General features: G+C 56.1%; 1 protein-coding gene across 1 annotated transcript in view; it reads left to right on the top strand.

The window, feature by feature from the left end:
• Nucleotides 1–6,063: 6,063 nt before the first annotated feature.
• Nucleotides 6,064–24,525, top strand: part of UNC5A (unc-5 netrin receptor A) — a 63,206-nt gene continuing 44,744 nt past the window's right edge. The window contains exon 1 of the mRNA XM_057540810.1: nt 6,064–6,156. Within this exon, the coding sequence (XP_057396793.1) occupies nt 6,087–6,156 (70 nt within the window). The 5' untranslated portion in view covers nt 6,064–6,086. The remainder of the gene's footprint in view (nt 6,157–24,525) is intronic.

Consider the following 24,525-nt stretch of genomic DNA (forward strand, 5'->3'; position numbering starts at 1 on the left):
TGCTGTCCTTGGTCCTGAAGGCTCCACGGTGAAAAGATCTTACTTCATGCGCTGAGGCACAGGAGAGTCCCAGGCACAAAATTCTCAGCAGCATGGGGCTGCATGGAGAATGGACACGAAAACAGTCTGTGCAGGAAAGAAGTGGGGATATATGGAAGTGTTTTTATATGTATGTAAATATATACAGAGAAAGTATGTGTTTTTATTGACTGTGCCCAATATTGATTCAGTATTGATTGATTGTATTATTGATTGTGTGCCTCTGTGTGATTTGAGTTGGGTGTGGGAAGTGTATTTGTGTTAGGAGCAGAGAGTGAGTGGGTGTTTGCATGCTGTGTGTGTGTGTGTGTCTGTGTGTCTGTGTTGGATTCAAGGCGTGGGTGGATGTTGGTATTCTGTGTGTGGAAGGGACTGGTCCAGATATTGGTGGGGGTTCTGTGAAGGGGTGTGCTTCTAGTTCTCTTTCCCCTCTCAACTCCTACACATTCTTCACTTGTCTTATAACCGGGCTGTCATTACACTCTAATGTACAACTAGCAGGATATTTATGTCTTCTCCCACAGGCCGCAGTTTCCCCCAATGGGCAACATTGAGACTTGCAAACACTAGGCACTAATAAATGCTTGCCCTATCCTATGCAAGGCTCTAGAACAGATTTTTATAAAGGATGATTCTGTACCATTCTTTCAAATGAAAATGACAGAAACCCATATGGGCTTAAACAGCAACAACAAAAAAGGGCTCATGTAACTGAAAAACCAGGGGTGTATCTGGTAGCTTCAGGAGCAGCTGGATCCAGGGGGCTTGAACGAAGAACCAGGATTCAGCCCTTCTCCCTTCTCCCTTCTCCAGGCTCTGCTCTTCTCTGCCCAAGATTTAGTCTCAGGCATATGCTCCTCACATGATGGCAGTCCCAGGATCACCTCTTTCCTTCTTCAAGTCCAGTAAGGAAGAAATTCTTTCTCACCTTAGTTCCAACAAAAGTCCTAGAATTGAGCCTCAGTGGCTTGGCTTGGGTCATACGTGCATCCTCAAATGAATCACATCGTTCAGGGAACAGTGGATGCTTTGGGTCCTGAAGCATTGTGCCATCCTCTGGAACTGGGGTGGGGTGGCCCCACATGAATCTCATGCACTGATGGTGGGGAGGGGTGATCCCTCAAAGGAAAGACGGGGAGATGCTGCTTTCAGAAGACAGAAACTAGATGCTGAGCAGTGGGCAGATATGAATGCTGGAATCATGGCAGGGATCATCAAGAGCCAATCTGGGATCACCAAGAACAAGTCGTTCCTGCCGAACTAATTTCCTTTGATTGGGTTATTGGCCTGGTAGATCAAAGCAAAGCAGGAGGCTCATGAGTCTGGGGTTCTGCAGGGTATTTCCATTTATTTTTGTGGACGCGGCAGGTATATGTGAGCGGAAGGATGGTGTGATCAGAGGCTTCCCAAGTGGATGAAAGAGAAGCTGACTTATTGTCCCAGTGCAACTTGCAGGTAGTGGAGAGTGGGGAGCCTCTGATACCTGTCCTTGGTTCTGCTCTGAGCCACCTGTTTCGTAAGGACTTGATTGAAAGTATACATGACTTCCCGCTCTCATCTGGGAATGACAGGAAGCTGAAGAAAATATCAAGTCCCCTGCCTGACAGCCTCCACATCCTGAGATGGCTCCTTATGGGAAAGAGGGATTAGATGTAATACAGTGGCATGGAACTGGGATGAATTGAAGTCTCTGAATTTAAATTCAGAAAGCCAGTGACCCAGGGTAGATGGGTAACACCCTGGTGTTGGCAGCACCCATGGCAAAGACCTAAGGCAGTGTTCCTCAGAGCGAGGTTTTCAGACCACCGGCACCAGTAAAAATAGCTAGTAGGGGATGGTAGGGGTTTGGTAAAAGCACAGATTCCTAGACACCTCCCCAGACATACTGAATCAGAACCAGGATAGGGCAGGGCCTGGAGATTTGCATTTTTTTTTTTTAATTTTTATTTATTTATTTATTTATTTATGGCTGTGTTGGGTCTTCGTTTCTGTGCGAGGGCTTTCTCTAGTTGTGGCAAGTGGGGGCCACTCTTCATTGCAGTGCACGGGCCTCATTATCGCGGCCTCTCTTGTTGCGGAGCACAGGCTCCAGACGTGCAGGCTCAGTAATTGTGGCTCACGGGCCTAGTTGCTCCGCGGCATGTGGGATCCTCCCAGACCAGGGCTCGAACCCGCGTCCTCTGCACTGGCAGGCAGACTCTCAACCACTGCGCCACGAGATTTGCATTTTAATCATCATCACAGGAGCTTCTGGCACGTCTCCAAGTCAGCAAAGGCCTCACCACGAGCTCTGAGGTCCCTCAGTCTGGTGGGCATTAACAGTACGATGTCACTGACCAACAGCTGACTGGGCCTCTGCTCATGCAGTGCACAAGGCCATGTGGGCAAGAAATGTGCCAGCTCCCTTCAGGAGATGCCTTCAGAGGAGTGGTCCCATTGGAGAGCTCCCACAGTGGGGGCCAGTGTGTCAAGGGTGCCAGCAACAGCAGCACTGGAGGGAGAAAATCCAGGGTAGACCCAGACTTTGTGTTCTGAAGTAAAAGAAATGAAACTCTTCTAAAATAACAGAAGAAAAGAGGGGGCAGACATGCTTAATGTGGCCCCAGAAGATGAACTCAATGAGGGGCAGATTCCTGCTCCCTTGAGAGGAGACATTTCCAGCCAGCAGAGCAGTCGGTGGTGAAACCTGTGCTCTGTCACTGGGATATTGCAAGGGGGCTACAGACACTTGCAGGAGGGTCCCCCCTAGGCAGGATCTGGCTCCTCCTTCCCCTTGAGTCTGGGGCTCAAGAGCAAAGGAGGTTGGAGATGTCAGGAGCCCTCCTATCTGGCCATCAACCTTTGGGTCTGAGATAAGCCCTTCCTGGCAGCCCTCCAACCTGGATTCTTAAGCAGAATTCAGGTGAGACGTCTACTCCCCTGTCTCCACAAGGTATCCCTGCTCTTTTTCCTGACATGGCCCTGAGTACCACTTGGAAGGGGACAGCTAACCTGAGACCTCAGTGACTAAAAGGAATCATCCATGTGAAGATCTGGGGACAGGAAAGCAAACAGGAAGGCCTGGAGGTGAGGATGAATCTGGATGCTGAAGAAACAGAAGGGAAGCCACCACGGCTAGGGCACAAGCAGAGTTGCAGAGTAGGTAGGGGGCAGGTCATGCTGGGCCTAGAGGCTGTGGTCATCACCACTGCTGCTTTCCACATATTTCAGTGGCTGCCTTCCAGGCATGTGGTAGGAATACACTTTCTTGTCCTCTTGGGTGGGCCCGTAGGGCCAGTTATGGCCATTGAATTGTGAGTGGAAGTGTCATTTCTGGGATGAGCCATTGATTGCTGGTGGGTGTACTTCCAGAGCTCCCATTTCCTCTCCCCCACCTGAGAGTGGCTGCTTTGTACTCGAGTAACAAAGATCTGGAGCAGTAGACCCATGATGGATAAATGAGAAATAAATTTTTGTTTATTTAAGCCACAGAGACTTGGGGACTGTTACCACAACATAATCTAGTCTATCTTGACTGCTACACAAACCATCTTATTCTGGCTGAAGAGAGAGGGCCAGAGAAAGGACCAAAGCAACCAAACTGAACAGAGGAGAACCTTTTCTTTCCCGTACCCCAAACCTCATTCCCAAATTCTAATCCCAGAGCAAGAACTGCAGGGGAAAATGTACGGAGCATGGACATTGAAATCAAACCTTGCACAGAGTCATCTCAACTAACCTTGCAATCATTGAATAAGGTGGGCCCTGGGCATAAGGTACTTTCCTTCCCCAAGCCTCAGTTACCTCACTGATAAAATGGAGATAACAATGTTTATTTAACAGGATTTCCTGTGAGTATCAAACCAAATTATAAATGTAGGCAGACAGCAGCGTCCAGGACACACCATTATGATATCATCTTATACCCCAGCCCCATTCCCAGTCTTTCACCCTCAACTACTTCCCTCCAGTGCCCAAATCCCAGTTCCTAATCATCTCCCCCATATTGGAGGCCCCAAAGGCAGGTCCTGCTACTGTTTCACCTCTCTCACCCACCTCTTCCCTGGGAGGGGGTGGGGCATAATGTCAGAGGGAGCAGCCTAGGTACACTGCTCCCCCCAACACACACATACGCGCACGCGTGCACGCACACACACACACACACACACACACACACACTCTCTTGTTGGGTAGATCAGGGCCCCTTGACACTGTCTATGCACAAGCAATCCCCAAAGCAGAGTTCAAAACCCAGAGCTGGTGGATATTTGTGGACATCTTCATCTGGGCTCACATGAAGTTAATTAAAAAAAAATTTTTTTTTTTAGTTAAAATTTTTAAATCAGAAAATTTCATATACTGATACAATGGCTTCTATTGAAAACTTGGAAGATGTGGCCCTACTGGGCCCCACCTCACCCCCACCCCCAAGCTGGCACCTGGAGAAGAGCCAGCTGTGCCAGGAGATGGGACCCTGTGCCCAGTCCCCAGCGCTGCCATTGCCTCCTTGGCACTGAAGCCCAGCATCTATAGATATGTATCTGGACATTGGCAGGTGTTTTTCACAGTAGAGGTAAGAGGAAAGCAAAACATTTCTCACAACCCTTCTCTATCAAAAGTGGGAAACAAAAGACAGACCGAGAGAGGGCCTCGTGTTTCAAGAAATATAGGAGAGCTCATATCTCTTTGTGGAAGCGAAGACCCTTCTTATATCGCCCAGCATGCAGCATCAATTTATATTATCGACTGGCCCCTGTAGACATTTTAGTTTGTGACCGTGCCCTCACCCTTCTCATTTTTCTGCCGACCCAGAGTAGGAACCTTTCTTTTTCTAACCACTCTCCCCGTGCACATGGTGCGTGTTTGTCATTTCTTTTCTCCTTCAAGGCAACCCTCTGTTTATTTTAACCAGATTAGGGAATGGGGGGTGGGGAACAGGAGGCTCCTGCAGCGGTCGTTGCTGGAGGCTCCGGGAGACAACATGACTTGCCCAAGGTCACAGAGCTAGAAGGCGGAGGCTCCTAGACCCGACCCTAGATGTCTCTAGCTCCCAAAGCCCAGTTGGTTCCTTCATGCCCACGTCTCCGGCGCGGTGCGCACTCCGGGCGCAAACACCGCGCGCCCTGTCGGTTGCGCTGCGTCCTAGGATTGTTTTCCTTAGGTGAACGGTGCCGTGGGGTTAGAGAAACCTGGGGTCACTCTAAGGTCCATCAGGCTACGTGGCTGGGACTGCGGGTGGCGCCTAGTCTAGCCTACCCGCGTACCTCTGCTAGCGGGCCGGGGCCCGGGAGCTCTCCCGCAGTCCTCTATCCAAGCTACGGGCTGGGTGGCGTACCGCGGCACGCTGACAGCCTCGGAGCGCGGCCGGGAGGCGGGGACTGGGGTGGGCTGGGGGTAGAGAACTGCAGCGGAACCTACCCCGGGCACCCCTGCCCCGGGCCTCTGTCTGCAGCCTGGCGCCGGGCCGGGGTCGCCGCAGCCCTGAGCCCCTCCCGGGCCACCTGTGCGCAGGCTGGCGGGCCCGGGAGAGCCCGGATCCGGAGAACCGATCCGCTCCGGGTTTCAGACTCCTGGCTGGTCCCTGGAGATCGCGTGGGGCGGTGGGAGGCCTCCCCGCCCACCACCCCAGCCCCTCCCCGGGGGAGCCTCGGGCATCGCCTGGAGGGATCCCCGGAGCTGGAGGGTGGCCCGCTTGCGCGGCGCGGGGTGGCGGGGCCCCTCCTTCCTTCCCCCTCCCCGCCCTGCTGCCGCCCCGCTCCGGTGCTCCAGTCCGGATTTTGCGGCGCCCGCCGGCCGGCTCCCCGGCTGCGGGCTCCGCGCGGCGGCTGGCTCGGTGCGCGGCGCGGCTGGCGCTGCGCTCCGCCCCGGCTGCATTGCTGCGCTCCCGGTGCCCAGGGGAGCCACGCGCCGCGTGCGCCCCGCAGCCGGCCGCCCGGAGGCAGCGCAGACCGCTGGCATGGGCCCCGGGGGTGCCCGGGGCTGGGGCTCTGGGCTGAGGCGCTGAAAGGCGCCCTCTCGTCCGCGGGGCCCCGCGCCCAGCCCGCCCACCCGCCTGCCCGCCCGCGGCCATGGCCGTCCGGTCCGGCCTGTGGCCAGCGTTCCTGGGCATAGTCCTCGCCGCCTGGCTCCGCGGCTCGGGTGAGTCACGCGCGCGCTCTGGGGAGGCTTGCGGGGGACCGTGCGCGCGAACGCTAGCTGCTCTGGGGGTCCCTGACCCGCGCTGCCTGACCGGGTCGGGAGCCCCCGGGGGCCAAACTTTGCGAGGCGGGACGCGGGGGCCGCCTCTTGCTGCTGCGCAGCTTCCCCGCGCGCTTGCCCGGAAGCCTGGGTTCTGCCAAGTACAGGAGCAGCTGTCAGCGCGTGGGGCTGGCGAGTGTAGACGCCCCACGCCTGCAGGCGGGGGAAGTTTGCTGGTTGCCCGGCCCCAGAGCAGGGTCGGGGGTTTAGATCAACGACCCGGGGAGTCTGACTTTGACGGTTAGCAGATTAGAGGGTTTTGACCACATCCCAAGTGCCCAGGAAATTGAGGAATGGGGTTAAGATACCTCTTCCCGGCAGCATCTGCCCCAAACAGCTACTCAATTCCCAGCTTGGCACCTGGCCTCTGCCCACGTCCGGAACACAGTGTCCTCCTCTGTCCTCGCCACACACACTCGCACACGCACACACCCAGGCGTGGAGGCGCATACACTAGCCCCCCAGCCCCTGTAGCCGGCACAATCAGAGCGCCAGGGCCCCTGGCCCGCGCTGTGGCTCTTGGCCTTCCTGGTGTGTGGGGGCCAGAGGTGTATGCTGTGGATCTACTACCGCGTCCTCCCCTCCCTTTCTCTGAACAACACTCTCCCTCCCTTCGTGTCCCTTTGGCCACACTCTCCTGCCCCATAACTCAGCCTTCAGCCCACCTCCTGGGGGTGGGGGGAGTCCCCCTGCATCCTTTGTTTGCTCTCCCTGAGCTTCCATCTAGGCTGAGTTTTTGGGGGCCTCCTGGTCTGTGCCCGACCCCCATGCACTTAGCAGAGCTGAGTGTCTATGTGTATGGCGGGGGGCGGGGGAGGGTGTCATTCGTGTGATCAAGGGGGCATGGAGTTTGCCCTAGCAATTCTTGATTCTTGCTGCCCTGAGACCCTGGGGGGGTGCCGCTGAGCCTGGCCAGGCCATTGTTAATCCCAGGTGTGTCAGAAGGGAGCATTGGGTTTCCTGAGATGGGAAGCCAGACTGACTGGAGATGAATGAGTGAAAGCTCAGAAACCAGCCTGATGATTGAGGCTGATGGCTGTTTCCTTAAAGGGTTTCTGCATAGTGCATCCTGCATCCACCACTGCCTGGCCACCCTCTGCATCCTGCCCCTCTCAGTCTTCCCTCCACCTCATCCCATCCACTCTCTCTCCCTTTCCATCACCCCATCATCCCCCCACCAAATCCTCACTTTACCAAACCCCTCTGCCCCATGACCTCTCCTCCTCATCCGGACTGAGCTGGGAGGCTGCACTGCCACTGGGTGCGTCTTCATATTGCACACGTGTGTGTTAGGAGTGTGTGCATCGCTTAGGGGTACGGGTTGCACCACTGACCGTGGTGAGCTGGGGGTGTTCGAGCTCCACACACAAGGGAGGTGTTGCTAGATACCCAGTAGAGGCCAGGACATGTTTACTGAGTCAGATGCATGCGAGAGGGCTGTGTGGTCATATCTGCATGTTGCCCACGTGAGCACGTGTGAGGGCCATGGGTTGCCATGTGTGCCCTGGCGATGACGGGGGTTGGCAGTGTGTGCAGCCTTGGTATGCGTGTGGCCAGATGAGCGTGTGTGATGGTAGGCCTACCGCACGTGTGTGACGGTTGTGAGCAGTGGCACAGGTGAGGGTGTGTAGATGAGACGGTGATGGGTACTGGTGAGTCAGGGTGCCACAGCCCCGGGGGTGCTGCGTGGATTCCTTGGGAGGCTGTAGAGTGGGGGAACCGCATCCCTGGGTCTCGAGGCACCTTTTGGGGCCTCGTGCAAGGTTGCCCAGGGAGCTGGCCGGTGGGCACCCGTGCCACGGGGCTGCCCTGGAGCAGAGCCTGCCTCTGGGCGTCAACTCTCAGGCCCATGTGAGGGGCTGCTGAAGGGCATGGGGCCCTTCTTGTCATCTGGGGCCCCTTACTGCTGGCCCCCACAGGCTCCGGGCACATGTGCCCAGCAGGCTGGCCCTGTGCTGACCCCAGCTCCTCCCACACCGCCCATTTAGCTCCTTGGCAACAGCAACCAGTGAAATGTGTCTGTGAGTGGCTGAGGGAGGGACGGCTGGCCAGGCGGCAGGGGGCGCCGGGGGCCAGCACTTCTGAAGCCTCCTGCTCTCCAGGCCAAGTGCCCACCCTCTGTCTCCTGATATCACACAAAAGCCTGTCCCTTCAGCACACTTACCTGGGTGGGCCCTCTCTGTGCCCGTGCACACAGGGACCCACGTGTCTCACAGGCTTTTCCCATTCATACGCAGTCACACAGCTGGCACCTGCCTCCCCGCCCCTGTGAGCTGCACACACCTGTGTATCCCTGTCTCGGATCTCTGCGCTCCTGAGGGGGCGGGGCCCACGGGGAGCTGGATATCCTGGAAGGTGGGGCTGAGGGGCATCACTGAGTCGTGGCATTGCCCATCCTGACCCCAACAGTCTGTGCCGGTGGCCGCTTCCTCAGGCCCCTCCCCCACCTTCAGGGCTGATTCTGGACCCCTCTTTCCACCCCCCACCCCCAGGCTGGAGCAGTTGGTTGCTGGGAGGGTGTCTTAATTCTTCAAAGCTAAGAGATACACTGCTCTCACTCACCTTGCCTTGGGATGGGGGTCTGCTCTTTGGGGTCCCCCCCAGGCACCCCAGAAGAGGGCTGGCCCTCTGACTGGCCCGCCTGCCTCTCCTTGCCTGTGCTGGGAGGGGCTTCCCTTAGGAGCCTGGGATTGGCATTGATCCAGGTACCGGACCCCCCAGCCAAGAGGCGCTGCCTGGTCTGGTTCCTGGTTCCTGAGCAGCCAACTTTGGCCTCAGCCAGGGGCCAGGACCCCCTGTCTTATACCCCTTCCTCCTGCCTCGTGCTGCTCTGGGCCCCAGAGCTGCAGACTCAAGCCATGAAGTCTCAGAGGCAGAAGCTGCCCTCAGCCAGGGCTGGAGGACTTTTCCAGGTAAAGGCCCCAATGCTGGGCTTGGCTGCCACCAGAGACACATGTATACACACACACACACACACACACACAGGCGTGCACACGTGCGCACTGTCTCATGAACGTACCCAGACCTGCTCATTCCAGGCCAACCCTCTCTTGCAGTCTCCTCCTCCCAGGGGCCCTGCCGTCCCCCCTCCCCCTTTTCCCCCAGCCTGGGGCTGGAAACCTTAGAGTCTCTCTTGGCTCTAATCTTCTCCTTCACGCTTTATGTCTAATCTGTCACCAAGTCCTCCAGCTCAGCCCTACTTGTGACTGTGCTCATGTCCCTCTCCTCCTTTGTCCCCTCCTCCCCCAGCCCTTTCTTCCTCACCTTTCTCACCTGGACCAGTGCAGTGGCCACCCGCCACTCATCCCCCTCCTGTGCCTCCTCCACTTAGACTAATGCCCCTGGTACCCAGGCTAGAACCCACTAGAAAGCCTTCTGTGGCGCCCCAGTGCCAGCAGGTAAAGTCTGAACCCTGAGCCCAGAAGCCCTTAGGGAAACACCTGCATCACCACACGTCCCTGGGCTGATGTGTTGGCAGGTTGGGCGTCCTCCCTGGCTCTGACTGCCGGTGGGCTGGGCATCCACACTCCCAGACAAGCTCTTGCTTCCACACACTGTACTTCCCTTGCCTTGCAGAACCTGGTGCCCCCCAGCCAGCCAGCCACGCTCCCCATCCTATACCCCAACATCCTCAGCTCTGTCCAGATCCAGGCTAAGCCCCCCTGCTGCCTCCAGTCCCCACTGTTCTGCTTATCTCAGCACCCAGCTTCAATCCAGCCCCCTCCAAGAGGCCTCCCCAGCTCCTCCTAAGACCCATGCAGGGGCCACGGCACACTGATGAGCTCTGAGTGGGCTACAGGACAGAGGTACTGATTCTTCAGCCCTGGGGAGGCACGTGGGGCCTGGGGCAGCTGCCAGAGGCATCTGGCCCAAGCCACCTCCTCATTCACGCCAGTGCTTCCCACAAATATTGCCACTGTCTACGGCACTGCGACCCGGTTCTCAGCCCCCAGCGTGCTCCAAGTCACAGCCAGTCAAGTGCTTATTTTTTCTCTTTATTTCCTCTGCTTGAGTTCGGGTTCTCTGGCTAGGCAGGGAGGGCTGCTGCGGCTGGGGAGGGGGAGAGAAGTTTGCTCTGTCCCCTCCGCAGCCCTCCTCATCCCTCCTCATCCTTGTGCCTGTACACAGACTGCCCTGCTCCAGGGAGGCTGGAGATGGCTCCTGTCCAGGGCGGGGACCAGCTAGCTGATGCCCCACACACAGATCGCAAACCAGCTCACGGGAGCCTGTGTGTCTGTGAGTCCCTCACACAGTTTTGCCCATGTATGTGGAATAGGAACCTCCCTGCCCACCCCCAGCCCTCTCAGGCATAGATGTTCCCAGGTGGGTGTCTTCTCGTGCAAATAATGTCATTCTGGCCCCCAGACCTGCAGACTGAAGCCCCTGGAAGGTAGGGCTGAGGGGCACCCAGCTGTGGCATTACCCATCCTGACCCTGACAGTCTGTCTGTGTGGCCCTTCCTCGGGCCCCACTCCCATCCTCAGGGCTGGAGTTGACACCAAGACCGGCGGCTCTGTGGGCACCTACGCAGGGCTCCTAGCTCCTGAGGCTCAGCCCCAGCGGAGCCCAGCCCCTGGGCCCCGACCATCCTCACCACCCAGATGGACGCCCAGCTTCCTGCAGTCAATTCTGCTGGCTCAGCCCTCCGTTCCTCTTGTCTGCTCCCATGAGAGTGGCATTGAAGTGTCCTCCTGCCTTCTGGGGAACCTTGGCCCCCTCCTCCTGTCAGGTCTAGTAGAAAGGGCAGGGCTTAAGAGGCAGACAGGCCCAGTTTCAGTCTAAGCCACCTGACCTAGGATGAGTAACTTTTACTCCCCAGCCTGTTTCCACCTTTGTAGAATGGGGTCACGTCTGCTTCCTGAGGTTATAGTTACGAGTTGATGGGCAACATAGAGCACCCAGGGTGGACCCCGACATGGAGCAGGCACGCGTTTGCCTCCTTCCTCCATTTTCCCTGGCTCTTGAAGGGACATGAGTTAGGACAGGATGGGGTCTTAAGATGCATCAGGCCCCAAGCTCATATATAGGAGAGAAGATGGTCTCTGTATAAGCTGCTTCACCTCTTGTTGCTCCAGCCCCGGGCAGGAGCCCTCAGGAGGAATCATTGCTTCTAGTTGGAAGAAGCCCCCTACTCACCCCCCCATCTGTACACACATCACCCCCTGCAGGGCCTGATTCAGACACCGGTTGCTGCAGTGTGCAAAGAGCTTTGTTTGGGGGTTCTGTGAACATGATGATTTGGGCTCAGCTTGTCCTGGAACTGTGTGCTGATGATCAGCTCTCACACAGAACATGGCAGCAAAGCAGGGGTAGGGGCCCTGGGTGGAATCAATTCTGGTTCGGGCTCTGCTGTTTGATTGCTGTGTGATCTGGGACAAATCACTTAACCTCTCTGGGCTGTTTTCCTCTTTGTATACTAAAGGGTTGGGCTTGATGACTACTGGGGGCTGTGCCCAGAGAGGCTGCCCTGTGAGCCTGGCGTGGACTGTGCGCTCAGCAGCAGGTTCCCCCAGGAACTGTTCACACCTGCCCAGCACCTGCCAAAGCCACCAACCACACTGGCAGCAGCTGCCTGGGTTGCCTTGGAGCTATGTGGCTGTTGCAGCAGGGCCGAAGGTGACTGTGAGACAGAGGTGGGAGTTGTGAGTCCCAGCGCCCAGGCAAGGAAGCAGGGTCATGCTTTAGCTGGTGAACTCCCTCAGTGGCAAAAACAGGCCTTCTCAGGACCCCCAGAAGGTCAGAGTGCCAGTGCCTAAGGCCCACCCTCTTCCCAGGGACTGATGTCAGATGCCGCAGGCAGTCTTTGGTCCCCTGTGAGCCAGAACCCCAGGCACGTGGAGGTGGTAGGATGGTTGAGTTGGCAGGCTCTGGGGTCAGGGTTTGGACCAGGGCTCCGACTAGGGTGAGGCAAGGGAGGGGCCTAGGGCGCAAACTTTAAGTCATGCTAGTACAGGGTCAGCCCCTGAGAGTGAGTGCCTCCTTACATTTTGTACCCTTGGCACCCCCTGCCTCACCCTCGTCCTGGCTGTGGATCCAGCTCCTCCCTGTACTTCTTTATTTCCTTGTCTCTAAAATAGTCATAAGAGGACCTAACTCACAGTGTTGATGTGTGGATTAGGCAGACTGATGGCATGTCAATCTTGGCACACAGTAGGCACTCAATAAATGTTAGCAATTGCTGGTGAGGGATATGGCAGAGGGCACTGTTCCATCCTCTCCTATGGGGAGTGGGGGAGTCCTTGGTGCCCTCTTTGTGGGAGAGGGTGCAGCTAGGGGTCCAGGCAAAAGGGCAGAGGCCTGAGGGGAGGTCTCCATTTGGGGATGGGGGACAGGCCTTGTGTCTTTTCTCTGCCCGCTTTGACACCCAGGGGCAGGGCATATAGAAGTCCCCTGCCCCTCCTGCTCTCCAGGTGTGGTTGTTGGCTGCGCCATCCCAGCCCTGTTTGAGATGGAGACAGGGAGATTCATAGCCATCAGGAGAGGCCTAAGTGGCAGCTGCTCCCCAGAGTAGGCCACAAAGGGCAAATTTTAGGTCCCGCTTAGATGGGGGAGGGGACCCTGAACTCCCCACCTATGAGTGGGCCATGGTGAGAGCACCAAGGGCCAGTGCCCTGATGGGTGAGTCCCCCAGATTCAGGCCCCTCCCCACGCCTGGGTGTCAGAGCTGTGTCCCTCTAGAAGGCTCAGGGTCACCTTGAGCTCAAGGCAAATACATGGCTGAGGTTTGGGGAGGGGGAGTCAGTCTAGATTGATCCTTGGAGAGGGAGCTCTGGTCCCTGTATCCCACCTCTGCAGTATACCTCCCCAGCCAGGGTGGCAGGTGGGACTCCCAGTGCCCCACCCCAGCGTGTCCAGCTCAGAGCCTGCAGGGAGGTACACCCCGATTTAGACCCTACCCCCTCCTTACTGGAGCAGAGACCAGATGGAGTTGAGGGGCTTCTGCCTTTTCCCGTATCTGCATCTTTCCAGCCCTTCTCGCCCCACCCCCCAATAAAAAAAGAAAAAAAAAAAGATGCCAGGCACTGGCAGGTAGGAGTGATTCCTTATGGTCCCGGCGTGACAGGCGTGACCTTCCCCTCTCCCCAAAACATCCCCCACCACGTTGTCCGGGTAGCTTGGCGGGTGGGGGTCGCGGGCTAGAGGCAAGCCTCCTGCGGGCGAGCTGCAGAGCACGTGAGCAGCCGTGGGGCGGCAGGTGCCCGAGCCCATGGGAGCCCGAGCCCAGGGGATTAGCAATTAGCCGCTGCGCCCGCCCGCCGGGGCTCTGGGGAGGGGCGCGCCTCGGGGCCGTCCAAGGAGAAGGGGCGCAGCGCGTCCTGGCCCACGGCCCCGCCCCCGCCCGGCGCCGGGTAATGAGCGCGCAGTAAACTCGGCGGCCGCGCGGAAGAGGGGCAGGATCCCTCCGCCCGCCAGCCCGCCCGCGGCCGCCCGCTGGATTAGCGGCTCTTTGTTCGGGGCCTGTTAACAAGTTGCTGGCTGAGTGCTCGGCTGCCGCGGGGGGAGCAGGCGTCCAGCCTCCGGGCACGGCGGCTCGGCGGCCTCCGCCGCTCTTCGGTTCCCGCGCCCGCCCGGCTGCAGCCCCCACTGGCGCCGCCTTTCCTCAGACCCCGGAGACGTGGCTGGGCGGTGGGCCCCTCTGGCGGTCTGGTGTGTGTAGCGGTTCCAACTCCCAGGCTGAGCTCGCGGCGGAAAGGAGGAGATTTCTGGGGCACCTTCTGTAGGCTTCCAGTGCGCCGCTGTGGTCCGTCCCATTTTACAGAAATGGGAGGGCATGGCCTCCCGAGGTCCCGCATGGGCATTGTGAGCAAGCCTGGGGTTCCAACCCAGGTCTTTGACATCCAAACTCATTCTCCTCTACTAAGAGGATTGAAGCCTGCGGCGGGGAAAGGAGGAGGCTTTGGTGGCTGAAACTGTCATACCATATATTCTTAATTACCTTGGTGATGGTAGGAACCGTGGCCGGTGCTGGGCGCTACCTGCATCATCTGATCAGAACCTCAGGACAACCCAGGAGGTAGGTGAGGTTAGTCCCATTTATTAGATGAGGACACTGAGGCTCAGAGAAGTGGCAGAGCTGGGACCTTGTTACTGCTCAGCCTCACCTCCCCCACCCATACCAGCGGGGAGCAGAACCAAGCCCCATGTGTCCATTTACTGTCAGGACCTTGTCTGGTGTCCCATGGACTTGAAAGCCCACTGGAGAGAGTCAGGGGACCTTGCTCCTCGGCCTGATCTTGGGCTAATCCCCTCATCTCCCAGAGCCCATTTCCCCCCTGTATCCTGCCTCTTCACACCACCCCGCCACCAGGGTGCAGGTACTTTCTAATCCTGGGCTGGGATGTCCAGGCCACAGGATTTTGATTATAAAACCCCCGGGGGTCTGCTTTCCAACTTTTCCAGGGCCACACATCTTCAGGTGGCCCGGGCTGTTCAGAGCAACTTTCTTATGGGAGGTGGAATCCTTCCCAGTAAGCTCCCCCAGATAGTTCTTGACTTTTCCTTCTGGGGCCACACAAGGGTAGCTTTTCTCTTTTCAGTTATTTAAGACAGGGCCCTATCTGCCCTTTGCCAGGCCAGGCACCTCCCATCCACTCAGGTGTTCCTCATGTAGCAGGTTCCAAGCCCCCTTCTCTATCCCCAACATCTTTGTTAGCTGCCTCTGGATGTCAGTCCCAGGAGGGCATCCCACTGTGACACAGTGCCCTGGTGTGGACTAGCATAGCATACTAAGTGTGTCTGTTGCAAATATTGGAAAACCCAACCCAAACTGGCTTAAGCAAAAAAAAAAAAAAAAAAAAAAAAAAAGGAGATTTATTGCCATGCGTAACTGAAAGGCCAGGGGTAGCTCTGGCTTCAGGCATGGTTGGATCCAGGGAGAACAGTGTGACCAGGATACATCCCTCATCTGTGCTCTGGCAGGGGATGGGGGGTGTTGGTGCCACTTTCCAACAGCCTTTCCCCTCACAATACCAAGGTAGTTGCCAGAGTTACCAGGGCTACATCCTTGCAGGCCCAATCCAGGGGGAAAGAGAGAATCTCTCTTCCCTTAGCCATCCAACAAATGTCCTGGTCTTTCCTCATTGGTCCAATTCAAGTGCTGTCTGAGCCAGTCCCCACAGCCAGGGGTTATGGTTGTACAGGTTAGCTGGGCCCAAGCCACCTATGTCACTGTCCTGTTACCCAGGCTGTTTGCCACCACTTACAGCTTTCTTGTTCATGGAGAAGGGATGGGCACATGATCCTCAGATTTAACCAGTATGTCATCAGTACATTTTACCCAAGTATTTAATAAAAATGCTGACTAGCACCAAGGACACAGCCTGAGGCTGAAAGGTAAAGAAAGACCCACGTCTGGATCAACATTAGCCAATTGATCGGCTGTGTTAGAAAACAATGCTGGCCAGACTTCCTTGGTGGTGCAGTGGTTAAGAATCCGCCTGCCGGGGCTTCCCTGGTGGCGCAGTGGTTAAGAATCCACCTGCCAATGCAGGGGACACGGGTTCGAGCCCTGGTCCCGGAAGATCCCACATGCCGTGGAGCAGCTGGGCCCGTGAGCCACAGTTACTGAGCCTGCGCGTCTGGAGCCTGTGCTCCGCAACAAGAGAGGCCACGATAATGAGAGGCCCGCGCACTGCGATGAAGAGTGTCCCCCACTTGCCACAACTGGAGAAAGCCCTCGCACAGGAACTAAGACCCAACACAGCCATAAATAAATAAATAAATAAATAAAATTAAAAAAAAAAAAAAAAAAGAATCCGCCTGCCAATACAGGGGACACAGGTTCGAGCCCTGGTCCAGGAAGATCCCACATGCTGTGGAGCAAGTAAGCCCATGCGCCACAACTACTGAGCCTGCGCTCTAGAGCCCACGAGCCACAATACTGAGCCCGAGGAGTGCCACAACTACTGAGCCTTCACTCGAGAGCCCACGTGCCACAACTACTGAAGCCCGCGCGCCTAGAGCCGAGCTCCTCAACAAGAGAAGCCACCGCAGTGAGAAGCCCGTGCACCACAACGAAGAGCAGCCCCCGCTCGCCGCAACCAGAGAAAGCCCATGTGCAGCAGTGAAGGCCCAATGCAGCCAAAAATAAAACAAAAGAAAACAATGCTGGCCATTCAGAAGGTTTTGCCTTCCCTTAAATGTGCTGTCACCTGGTTCATACATCTCCATTTGCTGATCTTGAGATATTAAATCCAGACACACCGTTTCCAGTCCGTTTCCAGTCCGGCCCTGACCTATCAGAACAGTAACCTTATGATAAGGGAAGCTGGTCTGGTGTGACAGGTCCTTGGGGGTCCTAGCATGTCTCTCGGTGTCCCTGCTCCCCTTGGTGATCTGCAGCTGACTGAGAAGCAATACCAGAATCGTTCCTGGGGTCTGCATCGGGTTCACCAGGTTCTGTTTTTTCCAGTGGACATTTGTTGGGTTTTGTATCTGTCCAGCTTCCATTCCCAGTCCCATCAGAACTCCCTGACCTCTCCCCTGGTATAGCCTTAGTCAGTGTTCGACAGGCCCCTTCATCTTGGCAGCAGGGCCCAAGTGTGACAGGTTAGTAATTTCCCTATCCTGGTTCCTTTCCTGCTTCAGAGCTTGCTTTTTAAGCCTCTTTTCCCTTCTCTCAGCAACCCAATTTCTCGCCAGTACTTCCCCCTTTTTGCTTAAATTTGTGAGAATCATTTTCTGTTGCTTGCCTCAAAGAACTTAACTGATGCATTCACCAAATACAACTTTCCTCCTTTTTTGAAAATTAGGCCACAGCTCACACATCTCCTGCCCCAAGACTGCTCCCCCCCCCTTTCTCAGAGGTCAGCAGCAGGGTTCAGCAGGTCCCTGTGCCAGGACCTGAGGTGTAATTTATTAGGACCAAGAGACCTGAACTCATTCGCAACAAACACTCGGCCTGTCCTGATCTCGCCTGGCTTTCAGTGCTTTCTTACTAGTGTTTGTCCTGCCTCTCCACTTCAGTATTCTCAGGTGTAAAATGGTGGGGTGGGGAGGCCAGCTTTCCAGTACCTGCGCCCCCAACCAGTCAGAAGGCCCACCCTTTCCTGGTCCTCCTCCTCCAAGCCCCTCCTCCTGCCCCATGTTACTTTGGCATTTCCCACAAGCTTCAGCTGGACCTGAGCTTACCCTTCCCTGCATGGTTCTCCAGTCCATGCCTCTCATCAGTGGCTTTGTCCTTGGTTTGGGGCCATCTTTCCATGTTGGGCATGTCTGGTTAGAATATGAGTCTACCTAGATGTCTTGCAGCTGCCCTGACAATTTTTGAGAGTCCTTTTTCCTCCAGATCTTTTGGGATCACACAGCCAGAGGTCCATCTTTGAGACCCACCTGATCCTCTCAAGACCCCTTTCTTTTAAGACTCCTGGCTCCATTGGGGAGCTTGTCCTTAGTGTGAGTTGCCTGAAGCCTGGCACCCATAGGCTGGGACGCCCTTCTGAGGGTGGTCAGCGTCCCCTCCCCAGCAGTGATGTGCTGGTAAATGTTTAACAGTTGGCTCTCTGGGAGAGCTGCAGGACAGATTTGCCGATTTCCATGGTGTAAATACTCCCACGATGGCCTATTTCAAGCTACCAGTGTGATGTTGACCAGCTTGCAAAATTCCAGAAATTTTAACAACAGGCTCTCCTAAGCCAGGATGAGCTGGCCGCAGCACATCGCTGTTCCCTGGTCACCCCAGCCCTCTGAAGAAGTGGTCACAGGAAGGGAGTGACAAAGTCTCCTTAGGCCTCTCCCTGCAGGACCCACTGACCTCCCCAGCTCTTTGGTGAGCTATGGGGTGGGCAGTCAGGCACTAGAGGATTGTGGTTAAGAGTTGGGGCCCTGGAACAGTTAGAATCCTAAGCTGGGTGACCTAAGACAGGTGATTTCAGCTCTCTGTGCCTCGATTTCCTCATCCAGAAAATCTGGATAATGAAAGGCCCCTACCTCGTAAGATTGCGAGGATTAAATGAGTTACTCTGTGTGGAACACTTAGCCCAATGCCAAACCCAGGGTGAACGCTCCATAAACGGGACCGCTGCAGATGCTGTGTGGACAGCAGTGGGGATGCTCACTCTTGGCCTCCCTCTGTGACACCCCCTGAAGTGGTGGGGGGAGCAGGGTTCTTGGTTGACAGCACTGGCAGAGAGCATCAAGGCAGGGCCCTGCTGATCTAGAATCTCGGGAAGGTGCTCATGCTGGGGTGATGAGCATTCATGAGAGGGCTTGAGAAGGAAGGTTGATGTAGTGAAAGATGACTCATCCAGAGGACTTGACCACCAGGTATGACTCCTGACAGCCTGGAAGCTGGGGTGGGTTCCCAGGACATGCAGAGTAGAGAGGTGACAGGGGTTACAGGAACATTCAAGAGCCCAGACAGGCCAGGCAAGGACAATCCACCTGCTGACCTGCAGACTGGATCGTGGCTTCAGGGCTGGTCCCTGGCCACGCCTCTTCTTCTACTCCCAACTCTGGGTGTCCCAAGGCCAGAGGAGGAGAGGGACTCTGCCTAGCACCTTAGCATGTGGTGGCATTGGCCAGACAGTGAAGGGAAGGGGAAGAGCACACAGGCATTCCCTGGTGACAGCGTGTGTACAGGGGAGCTGGGAGGCGCAGCCCGGCTGAAGCAGACAGTGCCTGTGGGGGACCAGTGAGCGACAGCCCTGGCTACATCGTTGAGCTGGGGATTGACAGGCAGTGAGCGGTATTTAAGGAAGATTAATCTGGCAGCGCGTGGAGGATGGATGAGAGCAGGGAGAGGCTGGAGGCAAGGAGAGCAGGCAGGAGGCTGCAGCGGTCATCCAGGCAAGAAATGACGAGGCCTCCCTTCTCAGGGAGCAGGCAGCGGGGATGGAGTCAGAGAGATGGATGTGGGAGACATTTGAAGGGAGGAGCGTCTGGATGTTGCATGTGGGGGGCGAGGGACGGGAAAGAGGCAAACATGATTCAGAGCTTTCAAGCCTGGGGAAGTGATGTCAGAAACAGAAAATGGACGGGGAGCGTCAGCGGGGAAGAAGCTTAAAGAGCAACAGGGCTCCAAGAGCTGTGCGCTTCACCCAGAGGGAGCTTCACCCTGCCAGGCCCTACCTAGAGGGTGGACATCAGTCAGGCACTTTGGCCACAAGTAGCAGAAACTGGCTCTGGTCAAGTGAAGCAAAGGGAATGTAACAAGGGTGGTCAGGTTCAGTGGGTAACCAAGGGACAGGCAAAGTCATGTCCTAGGAGAGACGTTCTCAAAAGGTCAGTGTGACGATGGGGCTGTCCTATGTAATTCAAGGCACCGAAGGCAGGAGGGGAAAGTGGATTTGCTTTGTTCTGTGTAGCCTTAGAGGGTAGGGTCAGGACCAGCAGGTCAGAGACATCGGAGGCTGAGAAAGACCTTCCTAACAAGCAGTGACACCGGTGGCCTTGGCAGGCAGGGAGCTCCCCGTCTGTGGGGCTATTGAAACAGACCCTGTCAGGACCTGTCAGGGAGACTGTGGACTGGTGGCAGGTGGCCTTGGTGAGGCTCTATGGCAAAGGGGAAAGGATGGAGCTTTGGAAATGACTTCAGCTCCACTCTCAACCCCACTCTTACTGGTTGGCCTTGAGAAGTTTCTTACCCATTGGGAACTGGGCTATCTGGAGGGCTCCCATCTCTTGGGATTATGTAGTTTCTTTAGTGCTTGTTGCTTTGACTACTCAACACACGTTCTCACCAGCACAGCACTCTTCCTTAGGTGATGTCCTCTCCAATACCATGTGGTCAATCATGGGGCCCCATCCTGCCCCTAGAAAACACCTGACCAGGCTGGCAAATCCTAGTGGAGATCTTAGGCACAGTGGTTGGTCCAGGGTGGCCACGTGACCTGGGCTGAGCAAATCAGGATCCTTCCCATGGCTTTTACCACCTGGAGGTGGAGGAGTTGCCCTCTCTGCCCCTGGGGTTGGCAGCTGTGAAGATGCAGGCAGAGATGTTGGGCCAGTGGCAGCCATTTCCCCCTTGTATGGAGAGAGCCAGGCTGCAGAGGGGAGTGAGGCCAACACACAGAGACAAGCAGAAGGGGGAGATGTCTGGTGGCCCCGAGGCCCTGGAGACTCAGGAGCCCGCAGCTTTTCTCTCAATCCTGTGGGCTGTCCCCTAGCCTTCCCGGCACTTGAGCCAAGAACATCCCACTTTAGGCTTATGCCAGTTTGGTTGGGTTTCAGTGCCCTGCACCTGAACAGGACCTGGCGCAGGATCCCAGGAGGAAGATATGACGATATGGGTAAAGCACCCACCCAGAGGTGGCTGGGTGGCAGTGTGCAGGGCCTGCAACCCCCAGGTGGCAGACAGAACATTCTAGACAATAGAGAGTTCACGTAAAAGTCCAGATTTGGGGCTTCCCTTGAAAAGTTAGATCTGGGCACTGAGAGCCTGTTTTCCTGGGCAGGTAGGGGCTGGGACCTGGCTGCCACCTTGGCAGGCGTACACCCGTCTCCCATACACCCCCACTGCCCAGGCACACTGAGGCTGCATTCTAACCCCAGCACAACACTGAGAACTTGTATGGAAGCCTTTTCTCCCCTCCCTTCCGGCTCTAGAGACTGCATTTGGGGCCTTAGATTTCACCTGTTCAGTTGAGGAGGCAACAGCTAGTCAGGTGGAAAGTCTGAAAGCTTACTGGAAACCTGGGACTGGCACTTTGAGGGGCAGGGAGGGCGGGAAGTAGAGATGAGAGGCCCATTCAGAAGGAGCTGGTCATGGGCACTGTGAGCTCAAGTCCCGTTTTAAGGGGTGACTGGGGGATGGCTGCGGCCGGGATGAAAAAGGAGGATTTGGGGAGTGATTCCGAGGAAGCCAGAAGGAAGCCAAAGAGAGAGCCTGGGAGCCTGGGGAGGAGTTTGAAGTTTTGAGAAGGACAGGGAGGCAGCCACGGGAGGGCTGCAGGGGAGGGCCCCGCCGACGAGGCCTGGAGGGCGCACGTGCTGGGACGGGACCAGGAATTGCCACCTGAGAGCCTGTGCTCGGCAGCATGAAACCAGTCTTAGAGGTCGGGGATGAAGCGAGTGGGCAGGGCGTAGGGGCCACTCGGAATTTGAAGTGCTGTGAGGGAAAAATATTAGAGCCAGAAAGGGATCCTTGAGGGCTTCAGAGCAGGAGCCCGCACAAAGGGAGCAGGGGCCCGCACAAAGGGAGCAGGGGCAGGACAGGTGTGATTGCTCGGCGCTTGCAAAGCCCTTGCACACAGCTCTCTGCAGGCAGCCTCAGAGGGGAAGTGACTTCCCGAGTCGAACGGCAGCCACTGCAGGCCAGGTCCCAGGCCCAGCCCCTCTGAGCACAGGTCTGTGCAAGGCGGTGGGGCAGAAGGCCCAGGTCCCCAGTGAGCTTTTGAGGGAAGCCAAAAGGATGGACTGGGGGAGAAAGCCGAGTGAAGATGGGGACACGTCAGTCATTAAATAAGCATTGATGAGGACCTACTGTGTGCCCGGCCCTGCATTAGGCACTGCGGATACACAGTGAGCCAGGCCAGCACCGTCCCCACCCCTGGGGAACTCACATTCTGGTGGGGGGAGATGACCGTAAACAAGCAGACAGATTCAGATAATGAGGAATGCTCTTCACGACTTGGAAGGCAGGCAGAGAGGGACGCGTGACCTCTGACCCCGGGTGAGCAGATGCGGGCGTGTTGGCTGGCACGTTAGCCCGGATGGTCAGGCCTCTCTGAGGAGGTGCCATGTGAGCTGAGACCCGAATGACAGGGAGGAGCCAGCCGTGGGGGCAGCAGCCTGGGGGTGGGAAGGAGCATGGTTCGTGGAGGCCCACCGTGGTCTGGGCGCAGGGAAGTGTAGAGTTGGGTGGAGAGAAAGCGTGATTTGTCTCTGTGTTCCTGTATGCTATGTGCCCCTCAGCTTCCTGAAAGGCACAGTCAGAGGAGCTGAGTGATTAGAAGTCCCTCTGAAGGCAGATCCGATAGGATCCACAGGGGTGAGGAAGGTGGCTCAGAGGTGTGGGTACTACGCAAGAGAGCCCAGGCCTGGGGTGGTTGCATGTCACCCTGGACTGGGGGTCAGGAGCCCTGGGTCCCAGGCCTGCACTGAGTTCAGAGGGTGGCCCCAGACCAGACACACTCCTCTGCCTCATTTGAGAAATGGAGAGGATGACCAGGGCCTGGGCTGTCATGGCGCTGGTCCTGAGGCCTTAGAATGGAAAGGGGCGGGCTGAGGGCGGGGAGAAGGGAGGGTGTGGGGAGAAGCCAAGACAGGCCCCTTCAGCACCAACCTGCAGTCTCAGTGCCTGTTGTCCCCACCTCCTCCCAGTATCAGGTATGACCCTGTAAAATGAGCTAGGGGAGTCCAATGCAGCTGAGATTCACACCCTTCTCAAGTATGTTATTATATATATAATTGAGGTGAAATTCATATACCCTAAAATTAACCATTTTAAAGTGCACAATTTAGTGGCATTTAGCACGTTCACAATGTTGTGCAACCATCACCTCTATCTAGTTCCAAAGCACTCTCATCAGCCCCAAAGGAGACCCCATTAGCTGTCATTCCCCAATCCCCCGCCTCTCCCCAGCCCCTGGCAAACACCAGCCTGCTTTCTGTCACTACGGATTTGTCTATTCTGGGTATTTCATGTGAATGGAATCATACAGTGTGTGACCTTTAGCGTCTGGCTTCTCTGACTTAGCCTGTTTTCGAGGTCCATCCATGTTGTAGCACATATCAGTGCTTCGTTCCTTTTTATGGCCAAGTAATGTTCTGTTGTATGGGTAGACCACATTTGGTTTATCCGTTATCATCGGTTGATGGACAATTGGTTGTTTCCAGTGTTGGGGCTATTGTAAATAATGCTGCTCTGAACATTTGTGTGCAAGTGTTTGTTACCCAGGAGTGGAATTGCTGGGTGATATGGTAATTCTAGGTCTAATTTCTTGAGAAATCACCAGACTGTTTTCCTCGGCAACTGCACCATTTTATGTTCCCACCAGCAATGTGTGAGGGTTCCAGTTTTCCACATCCTCATGCTTATTTTTGAAATCATTAAATTCTTGCAAAAATTGTTTTTTTCCTCTCTTGGTGCTCCAGCTTTGCTAGTGCCTGAGTTCATGTGGAGGCCACCAGCAGGCCAGCCAGCCCTGCCTCGTGTGGGTTACATGGCCCAGGATTGGCATCAAAGGGCAGGTTGGGGGCACAGGGGCAGCTGGGGGCACGTGGCCCTGCAGTGGGTCAGGCTGTCTGTCAGGGAAAGGTCAGGTCTCTTTCTGCCCTCTGGAACTCTGTTCCCCTCAACCCCTCCCTTCTTCCTCCGCACACGCCCCCAGCCAGGAACTGCCCTCGCCGCCCCTCTACTCCGTTTTGTGTGTGTGTCTCGTCACCAGGATAAATGTAGCTACAAACAATGCGGCGGGCTGGGTGCTAATTTGTCAGACGCAGTGCGCGGCTGTGATTCCGAATACATTAACATTTTCACATGAAATCATTTCAATTTTTAGTGATTAAGAAGTATTTGTTTTAAAGCATCAGGATGATTTACTGCAGGCCTAGGGGGCTGTGGAGGGGGTGGAGGAGCCCCCAGGTGTGATGTCATTTGTAGGTACCAGCATGCGCAGAGATCACAGCAGTCACCATCCCTCACGCACCCGTGCCCACCTCGGGCTTCCTGGGCATGAGGCTGCAGGTGGCAAAGAGTGGGCAAGTCTCAGGACCAAGAGGTGGAGACTCCCCCCTAACCTCAAGTAGCAGCCTGTCACTCTGTCTTAGCTTCTTTGTGGCACTTATCAGCATCAGAGATGACCTTCTTTATTGACTTGTGTACTTATTTTCTACTTCCCTCCACATTAGGACATAAGGTTCTTGAGGGGCTGTGGCCTGCTCACTGCTCACTGTGTCCCCTGAGCCCAGAACAATACCTGGCAGTAAGTAGAAGCTCAGGATTTGTTGGATAGATGGGCAGACAGGCGGGAGAGTGGATAGATGGGTAGCTGGATGGATGAGTGGGTAAATGGGTGGGTGGACGGGTAGGTGGGTGTGTGGATGGATGGGAGTGGGGAGGATAGATGATTGTTCAGGGGGCACAGAAGACCCCTCGCTGTACCGTGAATCCTGTTATCCTTGAGTCAAGCTCTCTCTGGGACTTGAGGGACACCAGCCCTCTCAGGCAAGCCACCTCTGCTGTACCAGGCTTCCAGGCACCTGGGAAGTACAAGTTCATTAGCACTAGGGCTGGTACTCACAAGCCTCCGACCCCCGCACTCTTCCTCATCACTCCCACTCTTTAGAGCCTATCCGTACCTGCCTCTCCGAGTGGATGGGAGCCACTGA

Source organism: Balaenoptera acutorostrata, chromosome 2, assembly GCF_949987535.1.
Source record: "Balaenoptera acutorostrata chromosome 2, mBalAcu1.1, whole genome shotgun sequence".
Taxonomy (NCBI): Eukaryota; Metazoa; Chordata; class Mammalia; order Artiodactyla; family Balaenopteridae; genus Balaenoptera; species Balaenoptera acutorostrata.